The 23,602-nt window shown below is 41.2% G+C and overlaps 1 protein-coding gene across 4 annotated transcripts in view; it reads left to right on the top strand.

Annotated features, from left to right (window-relative positions):
* The first annotated feature begins 1,550 nt into the window (after positions 1–1,550).
* birc6 (baculoviral IAP repeat containing 6) overlaps positions 1,551–23,602 on the top strand; it is a 136,615-nt gene continuing 114,563 nt past the window's right edge. For all 4 annotated transcript variants that reach the window (XM_085368954.1, XM_085368955.1, XM_085368953.1 and 1 more), the window contains exons 1-2: positions 1,551–1,973; positions 21,164–21,345. In XM_085368954.1, coding sequence (XP_085225080.1) covers positions 1,763–1,973; positions 21,164–21,345 — 393 coding nt within the window. In that variant the 5' untranslated portion in view covers positions 1,551–1,762. The remainder of the gene's footprint in view (positions 1,974–21,163; positions 21,346–23,602) is intronic.

Genomic DNA, 23,602 nt, shown 5'->3' with positions numbered 1-23,602 from the left:
TAAGTAATTAATTACTTTTGAAAATAAGTAATCAGTAAAGTAACGGGATTACTTTTTGGGGGAAGTAATCAGTAATTAGTTACTGATTACTTTTTTCAAGTAACTTGACCAACACTGCCTGTTGCAGATTGACTTTATATTTTATAATTTGGTGGCCTGAATACTTTGAACATATAGAGATAACTTGTGCTATTTTACCAATGTTAGTGAGAATAGAAACCTAGTTCCTGTCTATATGCCCCTTAAATTTAAAAATTGCCATTTAATCTTTAGGACATTAAGTTCCTTGCAAAAAGGAAAGTCAGAGGATAGTGGATTGGAGAGATGGGTGTGTCAGTCCAAGTCAAAGAAGAGTTGAGTCTGACAAAACTACTTTGAATGTTGTGTACATGAATTATTCATATATCAACTCACATACACTTACACCATGTAAGGAAAAATCACAAAGAAAATGATCCATGTTCTCTGTATAAGTACTTAGTGCCCAGGACCTTTAGGCTCGGTGCTGACTGGTGAGACAAAGCTGATGTAATCAGTCAGTTGGCAAAGTATTGAGAACTGTAACCTCTTAAGTTATCTTGTGTGGAGAAAAACAGTCCAGGGATTTACTTAATATGTTTAATTTACTTAACACCTTAATGTGAAAACTAAACTGCAAATTCCATGATGTATTTTTTTAAGCAGGAACCCACTGTGAATTCTCTCTGAGGCCCAAAAAACAGATGGTAAGAGTACTATCAGTTTGGTCATTGTGTTGTAGTAGTTTTGATTCCAAGTTTTCAGGGTGCATCATTGGCTATAGCAGATGTTTTAGAAGAAAAGGTGAATTAAGTTCTATGTATTTTTAAAAAAAATGATCTTGCTTTTATTCATTTTATCTGTTTTAATTCTGTTATTATGAGAGGATCCCACTCCTTACAACAGCGCTGCCAGTTTCCCATGATAATAAAGTTATTTATATAGTTATTATAAGTTCTTATCTTTATATTGATTAAAAGACTATGCTCTACACAGTCCTGTACATTTTCTGTTATTGAGAAATGAATATAAAATCTGCCCTAGCACTTGCACAAGTGATGGAATTTCCTTATACATTAATTTTAATACTGGCAAACGACTTATTAGAGTTGCATAGAATTTAAAAATAAAATCAGTTTCCTCTCGGGTTGACCCCAGCAAGTTTTCAGGGTTTAATTGTTTTCTCACATTACTGTGCAGTTAAAAAAAAGGTCTGCTTAGGTTGCATTCCAATTCTAACTGAAAAAAAATATTGCAGGAAACTCTTTTTCTGGGCAGTGCTTTTCCATGATGCCCTAATTTACATTTTTCACTTGAAATATCAAATTCATCTGTGTTTAGTGTTTGAAGCCGATGATCACTGTAAAAATTCAGTTAACGCATAGAACCAAAATATAACCAATTTAATGTACTTTTTGTTGCGGAGCCACTGTTTTGTTGTTCTTAATGATTTGTCCAGCCGATGTTCTCGTTTGGTGTCGGCGTTATCGCGGGATGTGGTGCCGAGATACGCTAGCTCCGTTTACCTAGAGTGTAACTGACAGAAAGCCCAGCCTGGAGTTTGTCGGCGCTGATGGTGAATAGCCACTGCTGCGGTGACGGCCGGAGGAGAAGAAGCCGCAAAAGGAGTCAGCAGTGGCAGAGGAGTGACAGTTTGGACTTAGTCTTATAGATTTAGCAGTATTACGTCTACCATCGGATCTTTACAAACCTAAAAGGGAAGGGAAGGGAGAAATAAGGAAAGATGGCGGCCGCGGCCTCGCCGGGCTCGGGCTCGTCCACCTCCTCAGACTGGATTGTGCTGAGAGACGGTTGCCTGCGTTGCGACGAGGAGGGCCTGCTAAGCCTGTCCTACCACCCGGCCCTCAACGCTATCTTGGCCGTCACCAGCCGCGGCAGTATTAAAGTAATTGACGGCACTTCGGGGGCCATTCTTCAGGCTTCAGCATTGCACGGTAAATATCGGAGTCCTCTGTCAAGCCATTTCACCAGCAGTTTCAGTTTTGACAAGCCAAACACTGACTGTCAACAGACACTAAACACGACACTGGCTGAGTTGTAACCTCAGCCCGCTAATGTTAGCTCTTACTAGCATGGCCTAGTCAGGGTATTTGGCAACTAGGATTTATGTAGCCTTTTCTGCCTAAACCAGGGTCATCGTCTTTGGACATTGGTGTGTTTATGATCAAACAAGTTCAAGTTCTTCTTGAACACCTGCGTTTGCTAATGTTTACTATAGCTGCAACTTGACATATCTCCCATGTCTGCTAATAGCTGGAAAGTGCCAGTTAGCCGGTTAACCTTCCCGGTCAGTTTCTGTCATATTGGTGGTCATGTATGATGTGTCGTTAAAACTACAGTTTACACGGTGGCTATCTGAAGTATCAGAATTACTATCACCCGCTTGGATGTGGTACTATGTTCTTCGCTGAATTGTTGTGATAGTCAGTAGGCTAGCTAGCGGCTCCCCGGGTGCTTTACTTCACAACCCACCGGGTGCACTGTCAGTTGTTTGGAAGTACTGGTGTGATGTTCAAAGTAAACTCACTGTGCCAGTGTAACAGTGTGGACGTGTTTGTTCACATCAGTTAACTTAATAAAGCTTTAGAGAGTTTGTCAGAAAGTTACTTTTGACGGAACATGTTAAAGCATTGTATAGTCAGGTATAGGAGGAGCACGACGTGCTCCTCCTATACCTGACTATTATACCATGGTGTTTGAACATTAGTGCATAGATGGAGTTTTTACAGAACTGGTGAAAGAGAAATTCATTACCATTGTTGGTTTGGGTGCCCCATAGGAAGCTTTGGTATTGTTAACATATTAATGGCACCCGTTTGCTAATGGTTGCGTGTCTTTCATCCTGACTTTTATTATTTAATAAAATTTGCATATTTTGAAATGTCTGTTTATTAGGATTCGTTTCTTATAATGGCACCTGTTATTACTTTGTCTAAAGAGGTAATAGGTAGAACCTTACAACAGCTACGTTTTTGGTGCTCTTGGTCTCTTTGACTCTGCAATATTGTGTAAACAAACAAACAAAAAACCCTGCTTGCTTTTATGATTTGCAGTCCAAGGTGGATTGATATGGGCAAAGGAAGAACCCACTGAATTCTGGTGGCAATCTGAATAGAGGTCTGTTGATTTGGCTGAGGAATCTCATATCATATCAGAAAGGAGTATTGGCTTTGGAAATGGTATTTGCTCATAATGTTCACCTCTGATTTCCTCATCTTATAGAGGTCCACCATATTGGACGTGATGTGCGGTAACAATCATGTTATATGTATGGCCAATATGCGTACTTAACATAGAAATTATTGTTCCCCCCTCCTCACAAGGCCTATATCATGCTGCGTGGTTAGGTACATTAAAAATCAAGGACAGAAAGAGATTTTTTTTTTCTAAAACACTATCCTGTTGTTTCAGATAACAGAATTGGAAAAAGGTCAGATTAATAGTATAACAATCTTACATTATTTGACCTTGTGAAATCACCATTGTCAGTTTCAAGCAATATTTGACCATTTAAAATTTTTACATTTATATTTTCGTGATATCTTTCTAGGTTTTTTTTTTTTTCTTCTTTCTCATCTTCTTCAGCTGCCTATTCCGGGACTACTCTTGCTTTCTCATATCCACCTCATCCTCTCTCCTCAACTAAACTTAGGGTTGTAACATAAGAAATTCTACATAAGCACATTTAATTTAATTTTGTTATTGTCGCAATTAGCTATCCTTAGCAGATCAGACATGCGATGCTGTCGTCTCTGGACAGCTGACATGAGATGGCTAAACAACAACATAATGTTAAAAGCTAGCGTCATGCCAGCTAACATTAGACTCTAGTGTCCTAAAACTTTTAAACTATCTCCACTCTGATCACCAGTTTGATTACATTCTCACACCACAAGAGTTCATTTGGCTTCAAAGAAGTTTCGTTAACAGCCATGAATAGCAGCAAAAAGGAGCTAACAGCTGCACAGCAGTGGAAAATTCTAACAATTCACCTCAGTATCACTGTCATTAATCAGAAATGAGCTATACTGACTCGTTTACTCATAGTTGCTATAGTTTGTCCCATTTACATAATTTTTAACAGGTTTTTCATTTTGTTTCAGAAGTTTTACACATCCAAAATGGTCAACAAGTTAATATCACATGTCTGCAAAACCTCTATAGAGCTAAATGACTTGGTGCTTGCATTATAAAGTGTGTTGTTTTGTGGCTAAGAAATGGGAAGTGACTGAACTCATGATACAAAAATCCATATTGTTTTACAGTTGTTCCATCTTACTTTACCATAAAGACCACGTGGAGCTGTTCAAGTATGCTGGGTCACTGAAAGTTGTATTGCTCAGCTAATGAGGGAACTGGAAAAGCATCAGTAAAGTTTTTTTAATTTTTTGTTGATGATTATCCAATGGTTCTTGTTGGATGCAAGTAGGTAAAAATCACTGGAGGCACTTTGACTTCATGTTGAGTGATTACAAAGAGACCAATGCCTATCAAGTCTAAGTCTTAATCAGGGTTAAACTCAGAGCCAGAATTAAATACCAGCAATTAGCAGCAATTTGCAAACATCTGAGGCATATTATAGAACCCCGAAGAACATCAGAAATAAAGGATCTAAAGCATTTTGGATTTATAACAAAGGGGATGAATCTCGACATCATTATGAATTTATAACACATTAATAGTTTTATCTTGATGTCTTATCTTGATTGTGTTGTTTTTAATGATTACTGAAGGTCAAAATTATTACAGTAGATAAAATTATAGATCAGATTTGATGTAAACATATAAACATTATTACTACACATAGTCTCTCTTGTAAATGTCAGACTTAAACCAAAAAATTACTACGATTAAAATTTTTAGCCCCCATTGGTAATAGTCAGTTGCATAACCCTTTTGCTGGTTATCATCCTGCAGTTGTTTGTTGTGATTTTCAATATGTCTCACACGTTTTTTAACAACCCAAACTCAACTTCCCAGACAAGTCTCTCAAACCCCTGCAGATTTAATGTCGTCTGACATGGACCTTGGTCTTCAGTTCATACCACAGATTTTTAAAGATTAAAGTCAGAACTTTAAGAAGATGCCTGTCTGTTTTTTTCCAGTTTTTTTTACTTCCTACCTTTCTACCTTATCTTACCTTAAAGAAGAGCAAACACAACAGTCAATGAGTATTATACTCGGACAAAAAAAAGTTGATCTGTGTATAAAGAGTAATTGAGATGTAAAACATGAGAGAAATCAAGTGGTTTGATATCAGAGCTTATTTGTATGTATTATGTATTTTTCACTATCTGAACTTTTTTTTTGTTTTGTTTTTGTTTTTTTAGGTTAGAAAAATCAAAGCACTGCTTTTCCTTTTGTTTTCGTGCAGTCTGTGCTGCCGTGTATTTATTATCACTGTGTTAATGTTCATATACTGATTGTTTTGCCTCTCGTAAATATCATATCACCGTAGGGCTATGCGATATCACCAAAATCTCATATCCTGATATAAGACATTTTTCGTCCCGACAACGATATTTATCACAAAAATTTTACATTTTCTGTAAATTCTGTGAATCTCTTTGAACTCGACTTGTGCAAAGTTTTTTCAGCTGGACGTCGTGTACCTAGAATCGAGTGTTACATAAGTTGAAACGGAGGCAATTTTCTTTGTATTTATTACCCCCGTGGTGCAGGGGAAAGCCTGTCCTAAGGTTTTGTTTTTTTTTTCTTAGCAGCTGATGGCTCTTTTTAGCTTCTCATCTGAAAACACTCTGCGATTTGGTTTATTTTGAAAAATCTCAACAGGCTCTTCAACTTTATTGTGAAAGGTCAGCCCTATAGAGAACCATAGAGTGGTTCTATATAGAACCCTATATAGAACAGCCCTATATCACCGTAAAGGTGACTCCTTTAGTATACCCAGTCTCTCAAACCTTCATTATACTCTACAATGTAATATATAATATATAAAGTCTCATAGTCACAAAAAATTGGCAGGCACGTGGACATCTTCACAGACCTTTGTGCTCACTGTCTGAAAATGAAATTTATGTCTAGAGACTCAAGGACATGAAAAATCTCAACTCCTAAACTAGAGCTGGGCGATAGAATGATAACGATATGTATCGCGATATAACTTTTTCTCGATAGAAAAATTAAACTATTGCGATAGACCTCGCCGCTCTTGTCCTCTTAAAAAAAAAAAAAAACAGCCAAACCAAATTAAGTAGTGCAGAGCCGAACCAATCACAGCCGCAGCGTTATGTCACGTGACTTGTTACGTACAGCACAAGTGCCAAGCTGCACATGTGTATTTGTTTGGGAAGCAGCCAGCCACCGTACCGCCCGGGTAATGGAGGAAATGAGTGTGCCGACTAGAAAAATCAACCGAGCGTGACCGAAGAGAAAACAGATGATGGTTCCAATGCCGGAGAGATTGTCGAACGGAAGAGCCATAGAAGTTCCGTAGTGTGAAGGTATTTCGGCTATTTCAAGTCTGACAAAAAACAGAGTAGCGTTCACTGTAAATTGTGCCGAAAGCAAGTCTGGAAATACAATAAACTGGTGCATGCTCAGGCTACGTCCACACGTACCCGGGTATTTTTGAAAACGCAGATTTTTCTATGCGTTTGCACCTTTCGTCCACACGTAAACGGCGTTTTTGGTCACTGAAAACGAAGAGTTTTAAAAACTCCCACCAGGGTGGATATTTTTGAAAACTCCGTTTTTGCATTTACGTGTGGACTAGAAAAATGGAGAAAACGCAGCGTCAAAGGTGTGCGCATTTTTTGACGTCACACTGTGCGCCACGTTATTGTTTCGGTGAAATGAATTTCTACAATACTGTTACTATTAATTCTACTCTCTGCAGTGTTTAAATGCTTACATATACACACAGTTACTGTCCCTCCACACATACGACTCTGTTCTGCTTCTGTGCCCCAGCTTAGTTTACTTTTTCCCACCGAGGCTTCTAGACTTCTGATTGGCGATTCCTAACCGTGGACCTAGGAACCTAGGATTATTTTTTAAAACGGAAAATCTCCGTTTTCAAAAATACCCGTGTACGTGTGGACGTAGCCTCAGTCTCTGACTGGAAGCGCTAATTCGTCATTCGGCTTTTGTCAGACTAAAGTAACTGTTAAAACTGTTTGAAAAGCTAAGCTATACAACAAGGAGAGATTGAGAATTTCCTTTTAGTTCTCAGTAGAGCTGGGCGATAGAACGATAACGATATGTATCGCGATATAACTTTTACTCGATAGAGAAATTAAGCTATCGCGATAGACCTCGCCGCTCTTGTCCTCTTAAAAAAAAAAAAAAAAAAAAAAAAAGGTCAGCCAATCTAAATTAAGTAGCGCAGAGCCGAACCAATCACAGCCGCAGCGTCACGTCACGTGACTTGTTACGTACAGCACAAGTGCCAAGCCGCACGTGTGCTTGTTTGGGAAGCAGCCAGCGGGTAATGGAGCCAGCGCGTAATGGAGGAAATGAGTGTGCCAACTAGAAAAATCAACCGAGCGTGACCGAAGAGAAAACAGATGATGGTTCCAATGCCGGAGAGATTGTCGAACGGAAGAGCCATAGAAGTTCCGTAGTGTGAAGGTATTTCGGCTATTTCAAGTCTGACAAAAAACAGAGTAGCGTGCACTGTAAATTGTGCCAAAAGCAAGTCTGGAAATACATGCGTCACACTGTGCGCCACGTTATTGTTTCGGTGAAATGAATTTCTACAATACTGTTACTGTTAATTTTACTCTCTGCAGTGTTTAAATGCTTACATATACACACAGTTACTGTCCGTCCACACATACGACTCGGTTCTGCTTCTATGCCCCAGCTTTGTTTACTTTTTCCCACCGAGGCTTCTAGACTTCTGATTGGCCAACATTTCTGCACGGTTAGGAATCTAGCGCCACCTGCTGCTTTGGCATGTTCATAGCAGCGTTTTCCTTCATTTCTGCCTTTATGTGTGGACGGGATTATTTTTTAAAACGAAAACGGAAAATCTCCGTTTTCAAAAATACCCGTGTACGTGTGGATGTAGCCTCAGTCTCTGACTGGAAGCGCTAATTCGTCATTCGGCTTTTGTCAGACTAAAGTAACTGTTAAAACTGTTTGAAAAGCTAAGCTATACAACAAGGAGAGATTGAGAATTTCCTTTTAGTTCTCAGTTTATTTGATATTGACAAAAGTTAGTCAGTTTTGTCTGTTCTTCTGTAAAACAAACTAAGATTTATTTTTAGAATTAATATTTTGTTTCTAAGTGGAATTGACAATTTAGTAGTCTGTTTTGTTTGTTCTATTTTGAAACTTAAACGCTTTAGCGGCTGCCTTTTGTGTAGTTTGCAATATTTGCCTTTATTTATCTGAAAAAGTCTCATGTTCCTTAAGTACATCTACCCTGTTGAACTTATTATGGGAAATAAATATTTAAATAAAAACAAGCTGCTGATTATTTCACATTTTACTTGTGAGCAACAGCACATTTAAATCTTACAAATATAGTTATTTGGCTTATATCGTGATAGATATCGTTATCGCCTGAAATGAAAAAAACATATCGTGATATGAAAAAATCTCATATCGCCCAGCTCTAGTTCTCAGTTTATTTGATATTGACAAAAGTTAGTCAATTTTGTCTGTTCTTCTGTAAAACAAACTAAGAAACAAAATATTAATTCTAAAAATAAATCTAAGTGGAATTGACAATTTAAGTCTGTTTCGTTTGTTCTATTTTGAAACTTAAACGCTTTAGCGGCTGCCTTTTGTGTAGTTTGCAATATTTGCCTTTATTTATCTGAAAAAGTCTCATGTTCCTTAAGTACATCTACCCTGTTGAACTTATTATGGGAAATAAATATTTAAATAAAAACAAGCTGCTGATTATTTCACATTTTACTTGTGATCAACGGCAAATTTAAATCTTACAAATATAGTTATTTGGCTTATATCGTGATAGATATCGTTATCGCCTGAAATGAAAAAAACATATCGTGATATGAAAAAATCTTATATCGCCCAGCTCTATCCTAAACTTAAATGCTTTTTTTGAAATTGTTTTTAAGGCACTTGCACACATGATGGAATTTTTTTTTCCCCCCCTGGAAAGTTCATGTTTGCTAAGAATTAGGGTTGGGCGATTGGACAATTATATCGACCAATCACCTTTTACAAGGGTGGTTTATTTATTTATTTGCCCATGAGTAAGTTTGTTAATAATGATGGAGCTAATAGAAACAGGCAACAGGAAAAAAAAAATAGCGCTGTTTTAGCAGCACCCTCTTTCATCTGTGAACGAAATGCACCCTCCTCAGAGTGCGCCCAAGTGCTTGTTAATGGAGCTGCAAAAGCTGGTGATAGTCGTGGAATTTAGCCGTGTTTGAGTATTTTGCTCGCACTATATGTCTGCACAAGTGACACACCGCTTTAGTTACATCCTTAGGTTTACCTCTTTCATCTAGTTTTTTTTTTTTTTTTTTTTTTTTTTTTTTCTTTCATCTAGTTTAAAGCCAAAGAAATCCCAAATTGGTGACTTGTTTTTTTTTTTTTTAGCGCTTCCAGCGTTAACACGCCGTCATCACATCTGGTGCGCAGACTGAGTCAAAATCAGGTGGGTTGAGAGAGTTAAACGCGGTCATCGTGATTAAACTTTTTAAGCCACGTTAACGCTGATGCGCATATATATATATATATATATATACATACATACATACATACATACAACACCCAGCACGCCCCTGCGGGCGGTTTATCCTTCAAGCTCGGGTCCTCTACCAGAGGCCTGGGAGCTTGAGGGTCCTGCGCAGTATCTTAGCTGTTCCCAGGACTGCACGCTTCTGGACAGAGATCTCCGATGTTGTTCCCGGGATCTGCTGGAGCCACTTGCCTAGCTTGGGAGTCACCGCACCTAGTGCTCCGATTACCACGGGGACCACCGTTACCTTCACCCTCCACATCCTCTCGAGCTCTTCTCTGAGCCCTTGGTATTTCTCCAGCTTCTCGTGTTCCTTCTTCCGGATATTGCTGTCATTCGGAACCGCTACATCGATCACTACGGCCGTCTTCTTCTGTTTGTCTACCACCACTATGTCCGGTTGGTTAGCCACCACCATTTTGTCCGTCTGTATCTGGAAGTCCCACAGGATCTTAGCTCGGTCATTCTCCACCACCCTTGGGGGCATCTCCCATTTTGACCTCGGGACTTCCAGGTTATACTCGGCACAGATGTTCCTGTACCCTATGCCGGCCACTTGGTTATGGCGTTCCATGTATGCCTTGCCTGCTAGCATCTTGCACCCTGCTGTTATGTGCTGGATTGTCTCTGGGGCATCTTTACACAGCCTGCACCTGGGGTCTTGCCTGGTGTGATAGACCCCAGCCTCTATGGATCTTGTGCTCAGAGCTTGTTCTTGTGCTGCCATGATTAGTGCCTCTGTGCTGTCTTTCAGTCCAGCTTTGTCCAGCCACTGGTAGGATTTCTGGATATCAGCCACCTCCTCTATCTGCCGGTGGTACATACCGTGCAGGGGCCTGTCCTTCCATGATGGTTCCTCGTCTCCCTCCTCTTTCTTGGGTTTCTGCTGCCTGAGGTATTCACTGAGCACTCGGTCAGTTGGGGCCATCTTCCCAATGTATTCTTGGATGTTCGTTGTCTCATCCTGGACTGTGGTGCTGACACTCACCAGTCCCCGGCCCCCTTCCTTCCGCTTAGCGTACACCCTCAGGGTGCTGGACTTGGGGTGAAACCCTCCATGCATGGTAAGGAGCTTTCTTGTCTTTATGTCAGTGGCTTCTATCTCCTCCTTTGGCCAGCCTATTACCCCAGCAGGGTACCTGATCACGGGCAGGGCGTACGTGTTGATGGCCCGGATCTTGTTCTTACCATTCAGCTGACTCCTCAGGACTTGCCTGACCCTCTGCAGGTACTTGGTGGTTGCAGCTTTTCTAGCGGCCTCTTCATGGTTCCCATTCGCCTGTGGGATCCCCAAGTACTTGTAACTGTCCTCTATGTCTGCAATGTTGCCTTCAGGTCCACTGATGATGCCATAGCCCTGACACTACACACTACACACTGCCCTGTCACACCTGGAGAAGAGAGACACGTATGTGAGGATGCTGTTTGTAGATTACAGCTCAGCATTCAATACCATCGTTCCCTCGAAGCTGGACAGGAAACTGCAGGATCTAGGACTGAGCAGCTCCCTCTGCAGCTGGATCCTTAGCTTCCTGTCTGACAGACGCCAGGTGGTCAGACTGGGCAGCATCACCTCATCCCCCATCACACTGAACACTGGTGCTCCACAGGGGTGTGTACTGAGCCCTCTCCTGTACTCACTCTACACCTACGACTGCACAGCCACTAACAGCTCCAACATCATTGTGAAGTTTGCGGACGACACTACAGTGGTGGGTCTTATCACCAACGGTGATGAGACGGCTTACAGGGAGGAGGTCAGCGCCCTGACCCACTGGTGTCAAGACAACCATCTCACCCTCAACGTCGCAAAGACAAAGGAGTTGATAGTGGACTTCCGGAGGTGCAGAGAAGTACACACCCCCATCACCATCAACGGCGCTGCTGTGGAGAGAGTGAGCAGCTTCCGGTTCCTTGGCGTACACCTGGCTGAGGATCTTACGTGGTCAGTACACACAAACAAAACAGTGAAGAAGGCGCAGCAGCGCCTCTTCTTTCTCAGGAGACTGAAAAGATTCGGCATGAGCCCCCGCATCCTCAGGACCTTCTATCGCTGTGCCATTGAGAGCATCCTCACTGGATGCATCACCACCTGGTATGGCAACAGCACCGCCTACAACTGCAAAGCTCTCCAGCGAGTAGTGCGGTGCTCTGAACGGATAATTGGAGGTGAGCTTCCCTCCCTCCAAGACATCTACAGGAAGCGGTGCCTGAGGAAAGCGGGGAGGATCATCAAGGACTCCAGTCACCCCAGCCATAAACTGTTCAGACTGCTTCCATCAGGAAGGAGGTTCTGCAGCATCTGGTCCCGTACCAGCAGACTGAGAGACAGCTTTTTCCATCAGGCCATCAGACTGCTGAACACGTCATAGACACCTCAGCTTCACTACTGGAACTTCAACATTATGCACTCCACACTGTATATAAATGCCACTTGTTTTGCACATATTCAACTCTGTATATTTTATATATTTTATTATTATTATTATTATTATTATTATTATTATTATTATTTTATTTTATTTTTTTACTATTTAATTTGTAAAAATGTGTATACACACACACACACACGTAGGAAAATATTTAGTATACACATCCAGAAATGCATACACTATTATATATTGTACATATATTTATTAGTTTCAGGTTGGCCATTCTTGTATTTTGCTCGTTTGTGTTGTTGTGTTTGCACATCTCTGTTGCTTGTGGGGCTCACACACAAGAATTTCACTCGCATGTGCTGTGCCAGTGTGCCTGCACATGTGATGTGACAATAAAAAGTGATTTGATTTGATTTGATTTGATTTGGTAGTTCAATCCCCTCAGTTCTGACAACCTTCCCTCTCTTTGTTACCATCCGACTACACTTCTCCAGTCCGAACGACATTCCAATGTCATTGCTGTATAGCCTGGTAGTGTGGATCAGTGAATCGATGTCTCGTTCACTCTTGGCATACAGCTTGATGTCATCCATGTACAGGAGGTGGCTGACAACTGCTCCGTTCCGTAGTCGGTATCCGTAGCCAGTCTTGTTAATGATCTCACTGAGGGGGTTCAGACCTATGCAGAACAGCAGTGGGGACAGAGCATCTCCTTGGTAGATCCCGCACTTGATGGTGATTTGTGCTATGGGCTTGGAGTTGGCCTCTAGTGTTGTACACCACATCCCCATTGAGTTCCTGATGAAGGCTCTTAGGGTCCTGTTGATCTTGTACAATTCTAAGCATTCCAGTATCCAGCTGTGGGGCATTGAGTCATAGGCCTTCTTGTAATCAATCCAGGCAGTGCACAGGTTGGTCAGTCTGGTCTTGCAGTCTCGGCTGACTGTTCTGTCTACCAGTAGCTGGTGTTTTGCGCCTCTGGTATTCTTGCCAATCCCTTTCTGTGCCCCGCTCACATGAGATTAAGCCAATGTTGACTTTTAGCTTACAGAGACTGAAAGAAGATGAGAAAATGTGATTTAAAAAAGGGACAACTTGGTTTTTTTTTTTGAGTGTGATGACCCATGTGCCTGTTCATCTTAACCGATATGATGCCTGACAGGAGCTTCCATGTAGTACTGAGGCAGGTTATTGGTCGGTAGTTGGAGGGGACAGGTCCCTTCTTGGGGTCCTTGGGGATCAGGACCGTTCGACCTTCGGTTAGCCATTCTGGGTGTCTCTCGTTAACTAGCAGCTGGTTCATTTGTGCTGCCAGACGCTCGTGGAGTGCACTCAAAAGCCTGCCATCCATGGATTCTGTCAGTGTTTTGATCTGTTCACCATCAACATTGCGTGCAGCAGCAACCACAGCCTCCCAGACACTGTTCAGAGAGGTGTACTGTTTTCCCTCCTTGTAAATCTCACATTTGATGATGGACCACAGGTTCTCAATGGGGTCCAGATCAGGTGACCAAGGTGGCCATGTCATTAGGTTTTCTTCTTTTATACCCTTTCTTGCCAGCCACGCTGTGGAGTACTTGGACGCGTGTGATGGAGCATTGTCCTGCATGAAAATCATGTTTTTCTTGAAGGATGCAGACTTCTTCCTGTACCACTGCTTGAAGAAGGTGTCTTCCAGAAACTGGCAGTAGGACTGGGAGTTGAGCTTGACTCCATCCTCAACCCGAAAAGGCCCCACAAGCTCATCTTTGATGATACCAGCCCAAACCAGTACTCCACCTCCACCTTGCTGGCGTCTGAGTCGGACTGGAGCTCTCTGCCCTTTACCAATCCAGCCACGGGCCCATCCATCTGGCCCATCAAGACTCGCTCTCATTTCATCAGTCCATAAAACCTTAGAAAAACCAGTCTTGAGATATTTCTTGGCCCAGTCTTGACGTTTCAGCTTGTGTGTCTTGTTCAGTGGTGGTCGTCTTTCAGCCTTTCTTACCTTGGCCATGTCTCTGAGTATTGCACACCTAGAGCTGGGCGATATGAGATTTTTTTCATATCACGATATGTTTTTTTCATTTCAGGCGATAACGATATCTCTCACGATATAAGCCAAATAACTATATTTGTAAGATTTAAATGTGCCGTTGCTCACAAGTAAAATGTGAAATAATCAGCAGCTTGTTTTTATTTAAATATTTATTTCCCATAATAAGTTCAACAGGGTAGATGTACTTAAGGAACATGAGACTTTTTCAGATAAATAAAGGCAAATATTGCAAACTACACAAAAGGCAGCCGCTAAAGCGTTTAAGTTTCAAAATAGAACAAATGAAACAGACTAAATTGTCAATTCCACTTAGAAACAAAGTATTAATTCTAAAAATAAATCTTAGTTCGTTTTACAGAAGAACAGACAAAACTGACTAACCTTTGTCAATATCAAATAAACTGAGAACTAAAAGGAAATTCTCAATCTCTCCTTGTTGTATAGCTTAGCTTTTCAAACAGTTTTAACAGTTACTTTAGTCTGACAAAAGCCGAATGACGAATTAGCGCTTCCAGTCAGAGACTGAGGCTACGTCCACACGTACACGGGTATTTTTGAAAACGGAGATTTTCCGTTTCAGTTTTAAAAAAATAATCCCGTCCACACATAAAGGCAGAAATGAAGGAAAACGCTGCTATGAACATGCCAAAGCAGCAGGTGGCGCTAAATTCCTAACCGTGCAGAAATGTTGGCCAATCAGAAGTCTAGAAGCCTCGGTGGGAAAAAGTAAACAAAGCTGGGGCACAGAAGCAGAACAGAGTCGTACAGTGGGGCAAAAAAGTATTTAGTCAACCACCGATTGTGCAAGTTCCCCCACCTAAAATGATGACAGAGGTCAGTAATTTGCACCAGAGGTACACTTCAACTGTGAGAGACAGAATGTGGAAAAAAAAATCCATGAATCCACATGGTAGGATTTGTAAAGAATTTATTCGGAAATCAGGGTGGAAAATAAGTATTTGGTCAATAACAAAAATACAACTCAATACTTTGTAACATAACCTTTGTTGGCAATAACAGAGGTCAAACGTTTACTATAGGTCTTTACCAGGTTTGCACACACAGTAGCTGGTATTTTGGCCCATTCCTCCATGCAGATCTTCTCGAGAGCAGTGATGTTTTGGGGCTGTCGCCGAGCAACACGGACTTTCAACTCCCGCCACTGATTTTCTATGGGGTTGAGGTCTGGAGACTGGCTAGGCCACTCCAGGACTTTCAAATGCTTCTTACGGAGCCACTCCTTTGTTGCCCGGGCGGTGTGTTTTGGATCATTGTCATGTTGGAAGACCCAGCCTCGTTTCATCTTCAAAGTTCTCACTGATGGAAGGAGGTTTTGGCTCAAAATCTCACGATACATGGCCCCATTCATTCTGTCCTTAACACGGATCAGTCATCCTGTCCCCTTGGCAGAAAAACAGCCCCATAGCATGATGTTTCCACCCCCATGCTTCACAGTAGGTATGGTGTTCTTGGGATGCAACTCAGTATTCTTCTTCCTCCAAACACGACGAGTTGAGTTTATACCAAAAAGTTCTACTTTGGTTTCATCTGACCACATGACATTCTCCCAATCCTCTGCTGTATCATCCATGTGCTCTCTGGCAAACTTCAGACGGGCCTGGACATGCACTGGCTTCAGCAGCGGAACACGTCTGGCACTGCGGGATTTGATTCCCTGCCGTTGTAGTGTGTTACTGATGGTGACCTTTGTTACTTTGGTCCCAGCTCTCTGCAGGTCATTCACCAGGTCCCCCCGTGTGGTTCTGGGATCTTTGCTCACCGTTCTCATGATCATTTTGACCCCACGGGATGAGATCTTGCGTGGAGCCCCAGATCGAGGGAGATTATCAGTGGTCTTGTATGTCTTCCATTTTCTGATGATTGCTCCCACAGTTGATTTTTTCACACCAAGCTGCTTGCCTATTGTAGATTCACTCTTCCCAGTCTGGTGCAGGTCTACAATACTTTTCCTGGTGTCCTTCGAAAGCTCTTTGGTCTTGGCCATGGCGGCGTTTGGAGTCTGACTGTTTGAGGCTGTGGACAGGTGTCTTTTATACAGATGATGAGTTCAAACAGGTGCCATTCATACAGGTAACGAGTGGGGGACAGAAAAGCTTCTTACAGAAGACGTTACAGGTCTGTGAGAGCCAGAGATTTTCCTTGTTTGAGGTGACCAAATACTTATTTTCCACCCTGATTTACGAATAAATTCTTTACAAATCCTACCATGTGAATTCATGGATTTTTTTTTCACATTCTGTCTCTCACAGTTGAAGTGTACCTCTGGTGCAAATTACTGACCTCTGTCATCATTTTAAGTGGGGGAACTTGCACAATCGGTGGCTGACTAAATACTTTTTGCCCCACTGTATGTGTGGAGGGACAGTAACTGTGTGTATATGTAAGCATTTAAACACTGCAGAGAGTAGAATTAACAGTAACAGTATTGTAGAAATTCATTTCACCGAAACAATAACGTGGCGCACAGTGCGACGCATGCACCAGTTTACTGTATTTCCAGACTTGCTTTCGGCACAATTCACAGTGCACGCTACTTTGTTTTTTGTCAGACTTGAAATAGCCGAAATACCTTCACACTACGGAACTTCTATGGCTCTTCCGTTCGACAATCTCTCCGGCATTGGAACCATCATCTGTTTTCTCTTCGGTCACGTTCGGTTGATTTTTCTAGTCTGCACACTCATTTCTTCCATTACGCGCTGGCTCCATTACCCGCTGGCTGCTTCCCAGACAAACACATGTGCAGCTTTGGCTGTGTGTGTGTGTATGTATGTATGTATGTATGTATGTATGTATATATATATATATATATATATATATATATATATATATATATATATATATATATATATATATATATATATATATATATTAGTGCTGTCAATAGATTAAAAAAAATTAACTAACTAATCTCACAATTTTCTGTTATTAATTGCGATTAATCTCAATTACTTTATTAATAGCCTGGCTCCAATTACATTTTTTTATTCTTTATATTTTAAGTAATTATCGTTGTTCACCGAAGTCCAGTGGTCTCCGGTGAGAGCGACATTCCTTACTTGCACAAGCTTGCTGGACTGCTGAGCCCTCTGGTCCCCATACAAAGTGTGCAGTCTCGACACAATGGTTCCTCTCGAGGGCAGATTGTAACACTCATCTCCTGATGCAGCACGAATGACTTCTCTCAGTCCATCATCTTCTACTATGCTAACTGGTCGGCAGTTTTTAGCTATCCAAACAACCAAGGAATTGGTTACCTTTTCTCTCACATTTTTTGTTATTCGTCCACAAGCACCATACTCCTGAAGCGTAGACTGGCGAGGTCCCGTAGAGGTGGATTCAGTTGGGTGTTTTGCTCTCAGGTGATACGCCAGTGATGAACTGCTTCTGTGGTACTTGAATTCAGCGTTGCAAATTGTGCATCTTACTCTCGTTTTGTCCAACAAGCCATCAGGCAACTTCTTAAAGAGAAACTTTCCACCCAAAAGTCCGCCCTCGTCCATGCTTGCGTGTGTTAGCTAGTGTTAGCTAGATAGTAGCATGGTGTCACTTCTTCTTCTTCTTCTAATCATTTCTGTCAGGCCAAACGCCAGCATAGCACACTGTTGCCCCCTCCTCCAGAGGTGCTCATGAATTTAAAGGTCTTAGATTACAGGAAATTAATAAAAAAAACAAAATCAGCGTTAAATTTTTTTAATGCATTAAACATTTCGCGTTGATCTTAACAATTAACGCGATAATTTTGACAGCACTAATATATATATATATATATATATATATATATATATATATATATATATATATATATATAGATATATATATATATATATATATATATATATATATATATATAGATATATATAGATATATAGATATATAGATATATAGATATATAGATAGATATATATATAGATATATAGATATATATATAGATATATAGATATATATAGATAGATATATATAGATAGATATATATAGATAGATAGATAAAAAAAAAAAAAAAAACACCCAGCACGCCCCTGCGGGCGGTTTATCCTTCAAGCTCGGGTCCTCTACCAGAGGCCTGGGAGCTTGAGGGTCCTGCGCAGTATCTTAGCTGTTCCCAGGACTGCGCTCTTCTGGACAGAGATCTCCGATGTTGTTCCCGGGATCTGCTGGAGCCACTCGCCTAACTTGGGAGTCACCGCACCTAGTGCTCCGATTACCACGGGGACCACCGTTACCTTCACCCTCCACATCCTCTCGAGCTCTTCTCTGAGCCCTTGATATTTCTCCAGCTTCTCGTGTTCCTTCTTCCTGATATTCCTTCCGCCAAGTAACCCCGGCGGAAGGGGCTACATGAATAGGATGAGGGACCTATATATATATATACACACACACACACACACACACACACACACATATGAAACCATAAAGCTGCACTTTCTTTTTGCCTTATAGTCTGATTTGTCATAACTTCTCCGTTTTGTGGTAAGCTTTTCTTTGGCTGTCACTTCTTCACCCTGACCTGTCTTATTTGGCTCAGCAGAACTAAAATATATATCTGTCTGTGAAGGTTCTCAGTCATCCAGGTCATCATAGTCAAATATAAATCCTGCTGCTTTTACACACGCACTCACATAAGCTCAGCGATTCTCTGCGCGATCAACCTCTCACATGTTTAAGCTTGCTGCGGGAGATTTCACTTGTCATGTTTGCATAGTAAGCTAACAATTAATAAGACGATGTCAGAGGAATTGGTGCGCAAATTATCATCACTCACAGATCAGTGCTGTCACTCTCTATACACAGTTCGCGCGATTGCAAAGTGAAAGCAAAAAAACAAGCGCAAATTCAAACGCGATTTCAATATGTCACATATTGACAGTGGCTCACCAATGCCAATGACATAATTACTCAGCTACATTTCCGAAAGAATGCAAAAGCATTGACATATATTTTTCCTTCCTACAATAGCCCGACGGGCAGGGCAGAGATAGATTTTGGTACCCCAACTGAAAAAATCGCTAGCCCCGGGACGTTGGGCTAGCGATATTGCGAGCCCTGTATCTGATTGAGGAATCACTCATCTTTGGAAAAGAGAGTTTATTACAGAGAAATGTCTCTTTCCAAAATAAAAGCTATACTATACGCTTCTTCTGGGCTATATTCTGAGCAGCATAAGGAGAATCATGTGCTAACAGCTGTCTAAATGACTCGGCTAAAGTTAGTAGCATGCTTGTTGTTTTTGTCTTTGCACTAGGATGATGTCGGCGCAAATGTGCAGTCATATTCGTTGTGTTCCCACTAGTGCTTTCAGGTTAATCTCGTTGAAATGACCTTAACGCCACAACACGGCAAATCTCCGTTAACGAGCTACCGCCGATCGCCCTGTGCATGGGGCTAGACGGCCAACACGTTAACGAGCTAACTGCGCTAACATACTAGTTCCCACCCATGTAATTGAGCATTGCATGGCACATCCAACATACTGTTTTACTTTAGTCCATGACTCGCTTACCTTCAGGGTCATACGTCACATGAAAACCAAAATAATTCCAAACGCCAGATCTGAATGAGGGTGGGGGAGGTGCCCTGCGCTCTTCCTTCTGTCTATGCTGTCTGTGTGGAGCGCTCAGTGGATCTGCGCTCGACAGTGCAGCCTAGGCAGAGTAGTCGAACGCAGATTCACTGAGCGCTCCACACAGACAGCATCGTCAGAAGGAAAGTTGATAAAATAAATTACAAATGTTGTATTGTTCGATACATATGCGTACCGAACCGAAAGCACTGTATCGAACGGTTCAATATCGATACGAATATCGTTGCACCCCTAATAAATATATAAATATATATATATATATATACACACTCACTCACTCACTCACTCACTCACAGATCAGTGCTGTCGCTCTCTATAAACAGTTCGCACGATTGCAAAGTGAAGGCAAAAACCAAGCGCAAATTCAAACGTGATTTCAATATGTCACATATTGACAGTGGCTCACCGATGCCAATGACATAATTACCCAGCTACATTTCTGAAAGAATGCAAAAGCATTGACATATATTTTTCCTTCCTACAATAGCCCGACGGGCAGGGAAGAGATAGATTTTGGTAGCCCGACTGAAAAAAATCGCTAGCTCCGGGACGTCGGGCTAGCTCAGAGACCAAAAACAGGAGGCTTTGGGGGAAAAAAAGGTCGCCAAATTCTTTGCTTCTAGTTTTGACTTTTTCCTATACCTCAGCTGATGTGGAGATTTTGTCTGAAGAAGAATATTGTTGTTCAAAAGAATATTGCAGCGGCACTCACACCGTAAGTACTGGTATAAATGATATGGAGCTGTGGTAATGTCATGGTCGCCGTGTGAAGCAGAAGTATTGGAATGGCCAATCTGCCTGCAGTGATCTCTATTTTTGTTGATGGAGACAATATGTGGTACAACCACTGTGTGGGACAGTTTTGCTTGTACTGTTGTTGGTCTGTCATCCAGATGGAGAACAGTGAAACTATAACATAAAAAGTGCTCAAGTGGATCCAACTGTTTAAAAACAAATAATTGTCCACTGCAGTAGACATTTTTTGTGCTTTTCCCTTCCTTGTTCCAGCTGTCCCTAATCACGTCCAGTGATTTGCAGTTAGGGTTTTGGAGGACAGCACAAAAGCTCATGTGCAGTGACTGAAAACCTCTCTTTAGCCCCTTGTCTGAACAGAAATGTATACATTGATGAAAAAGTTTGCAGAAGCAGAAATTTTGCTTGAGGAGCTCTGATTTGCAGATTCACAACCCTGTTGATGAAACTCTGAAGTAATCAGTTTGTGGAAATTTACCATTCTTCTTGCATCTGATAAATTGCTTGCTACCAACAGTGAATGGCAATAAAATATCAACTGCATTGATTTTAATGGACACGTAAGTTGGTTCCAGCATGTTTTGCATATAATGCATTAGTGACATATAAACAGCCTTCAGACATTCACATTATGTGGTGTGTGTCCTCTGTCTCTGTCCTAGCTAAACCTGGTGGCCGTGTCAGGTGTCAGTACTTTCCCGCAGTGGACAAGGTGCTCTTCGTGGACGACTATGCAGTTGGATGCAGGAAGGACCTGAATGGCATCCTGCTCCTGGACACAGCCCTCCAGCCACCAGTGGCAAAACCTGAGGATATGGTTCAGCTAGAGCTACCGGTCACAGAGGTGAGAGAACATATTTGCCCTTCAATTCACTGTGTACATGGACATCTGGTCTCTGTTTCAGAAAGTTAGGTGGAAACTGAGTAGCTTAAGCCTGAGATTAAACTTTGGGTTTTCTGTTACAGAAACTAACCAATTTCTGTAACTGTAATGGCTCAGTTACCATGGTTGCAGACTCTAACCTTACTTGCTCGATGAGAGTTTTTTTTTTGTTTTTGTTTTTTTTCTTCAATTGAGTTTTTGTCTGACTCCTCCCCTCCTGCTGCATTTGAAGCACTTGTCTGACTCTTTCATTTCCTCATTCACAGAGTGCGTAATGAAGCTCACATCGGATAATGTTTGCAGAAGTTTTACATTTTAAAAAAACCCTGAAATCCCACTTGGGTATTATTTTGTTACCCATTTCTTATATTTACCATTTATATTGATCAGTTTTATAACTAATCAGGACTGGACAGATTTATTATCAGCTCAGAATAACATGTATTGCCTGTGATTCTGTAACTGTGGAAAGTAAGGCATCTGTCAAGTTGTCAGCCTCTTCCCTTGCACTGAAACAATCACTTTAAAAAATAAATAAAATGGTTATTCTTCCTGTTGTGATTGGCCATGCTGCAAAGAACATTCCAATCATAACTGTGATCATGTTGGATATTATTGGAATATTTCTCAGTGAATATGATCCAATAAAGTTATAGAAATGCACTCATTAAATGCTGTCAAGCAACTTTTGGAAATGCAATACAATTTTAAACTTTGAGCCTTGACATCTTTTTCACACCAAATCACCTTAATTGTTACTATGGATGCAGATTGTAATTTAATTTACAAAGGTCAATGTCCATAAACTCTGTTAATTACATGTAAAGACAAATCTTTCAAGCCTGTTGGTTTAATTTGTAATGTCCTTGGGATTTCCATACACCTGTAGCCATACTTCAGTATATAAGTGAGGTTTATTTTTAACACACCTTTCACAATTAAGGTCACAGAGTGCCTTACACCAAGATGCAAACACTAAAACAGACCCATGAACAACACAAGGTCATACACATAATTGGCCTAATGCTTTTCTGAATAGGAAGAGGTATTTTTAGAGGTTGCCTCAGAATAAGTCAAACAAGGAATGAGGAACACTGATTCCAGAGTTTTGGACCCACTTGCTAAAGACCTCTGTGTAAAAACTTTTTAAAATGACTATGAGGTATCAACCATAATCTCAAATGTGAAGACCGAAGAGACTGGTTAGAAGAGCTGGTTCATATAAGCTCTGAGATATACTGGGGTGATTAACATGTTTTTACTTAGCAGTGTTCCTTAGAGGGAAAAATTTAGGAATTAATCTGTTTCTGACATGACATTCCAGGAAAACACTACAGGAATAGAACATGCAAGCTAGTTTTAGAGGAGGAGCTTTCTTTGACACTTCGGATGATAAGAGTCTCTGTTTTGTCATAATTTACATAAGGAAAAGGAGCATTTAACCCAGACTTGATAGCAGTCAGACAGGTTTGTGGATCAGAAAGTTTGTTAGGTCAGAAAGAACAGGGCAGCTGGATATCATCTGCATAAAAATCGTAACATGCGTTTTTCATATTGATGATTATCTGTCCAAGAGGCAACATTAACAAGGTAAATGTTACAGGTCCCAAATCTGATCCTATGAAACACCACAGGATAAGGCGGCAGAAAGAGAAATTAAATCTTGAAAGTCCTGAAATGAAATACTCTGTTATACAGATATAATTTTAGCTGTTAGCATAATTACAGCAAATAAAGTTGTTAAAGATTTCACTTTACTGTAGGGTTGGTGGGTGATGAAGTTCCAACCAAAGTTTTGCAGGAGAGCGGCAGTTTAATGGGGGACGTGTGCAGTGTCGTGAAGAATGCTTACGCACAGTGCGCAACTGTGTTTTTGGACCAAAAGGGGGTATTGTTGGTTGACTTTCTACCTGTTGGGACCACAATAAATGCTGACAGGTACTGTGAAACACTGGAAGAACTCAGAAAGGCATTTCAGAACCGGAGAAGAGAATGCTGAGCAAGGGCGTAAGCATTCTCCACGACACTGCGCGTCCACACATCGCCCGTCAAACTGTCGCTCACCTGCATTAGTTTGGTTGGAACTTCATCACCCACCCACCCTACAGTCTGGACTTTGCACACAGTGACTACGACCTGTTCCCAAAGTTGAAAGAACATTTGTCCGAAAGGCGATTCTGCAGCGTCGGCGAGCAACTATGACATGGGCATTGTAAAA

The sequence above is a fragment of the Diplotaxodon limnothrissa genome, linkage group LG13 (genome assembly GCF_057381915.1).
Source record: "Diplotaxodon limnothrissa isolate DT_005_m linkage group LG13, D_limnothrissa_male_GT1.1, whole genome shotgun sequence".
NCBI classification, from domain to species: Eukaryota; Metazoa; Chordata; class Actinopteri; order Cichliformes; family Cichlidae; genus Diplotaxodon; species Diplotaxodon limnothrissa.
The sequence above is the reverse complement of the archived record's forward strand: the minus strand, read 5'-3'. Positions and strand labels throughout refer to the sequence as shown.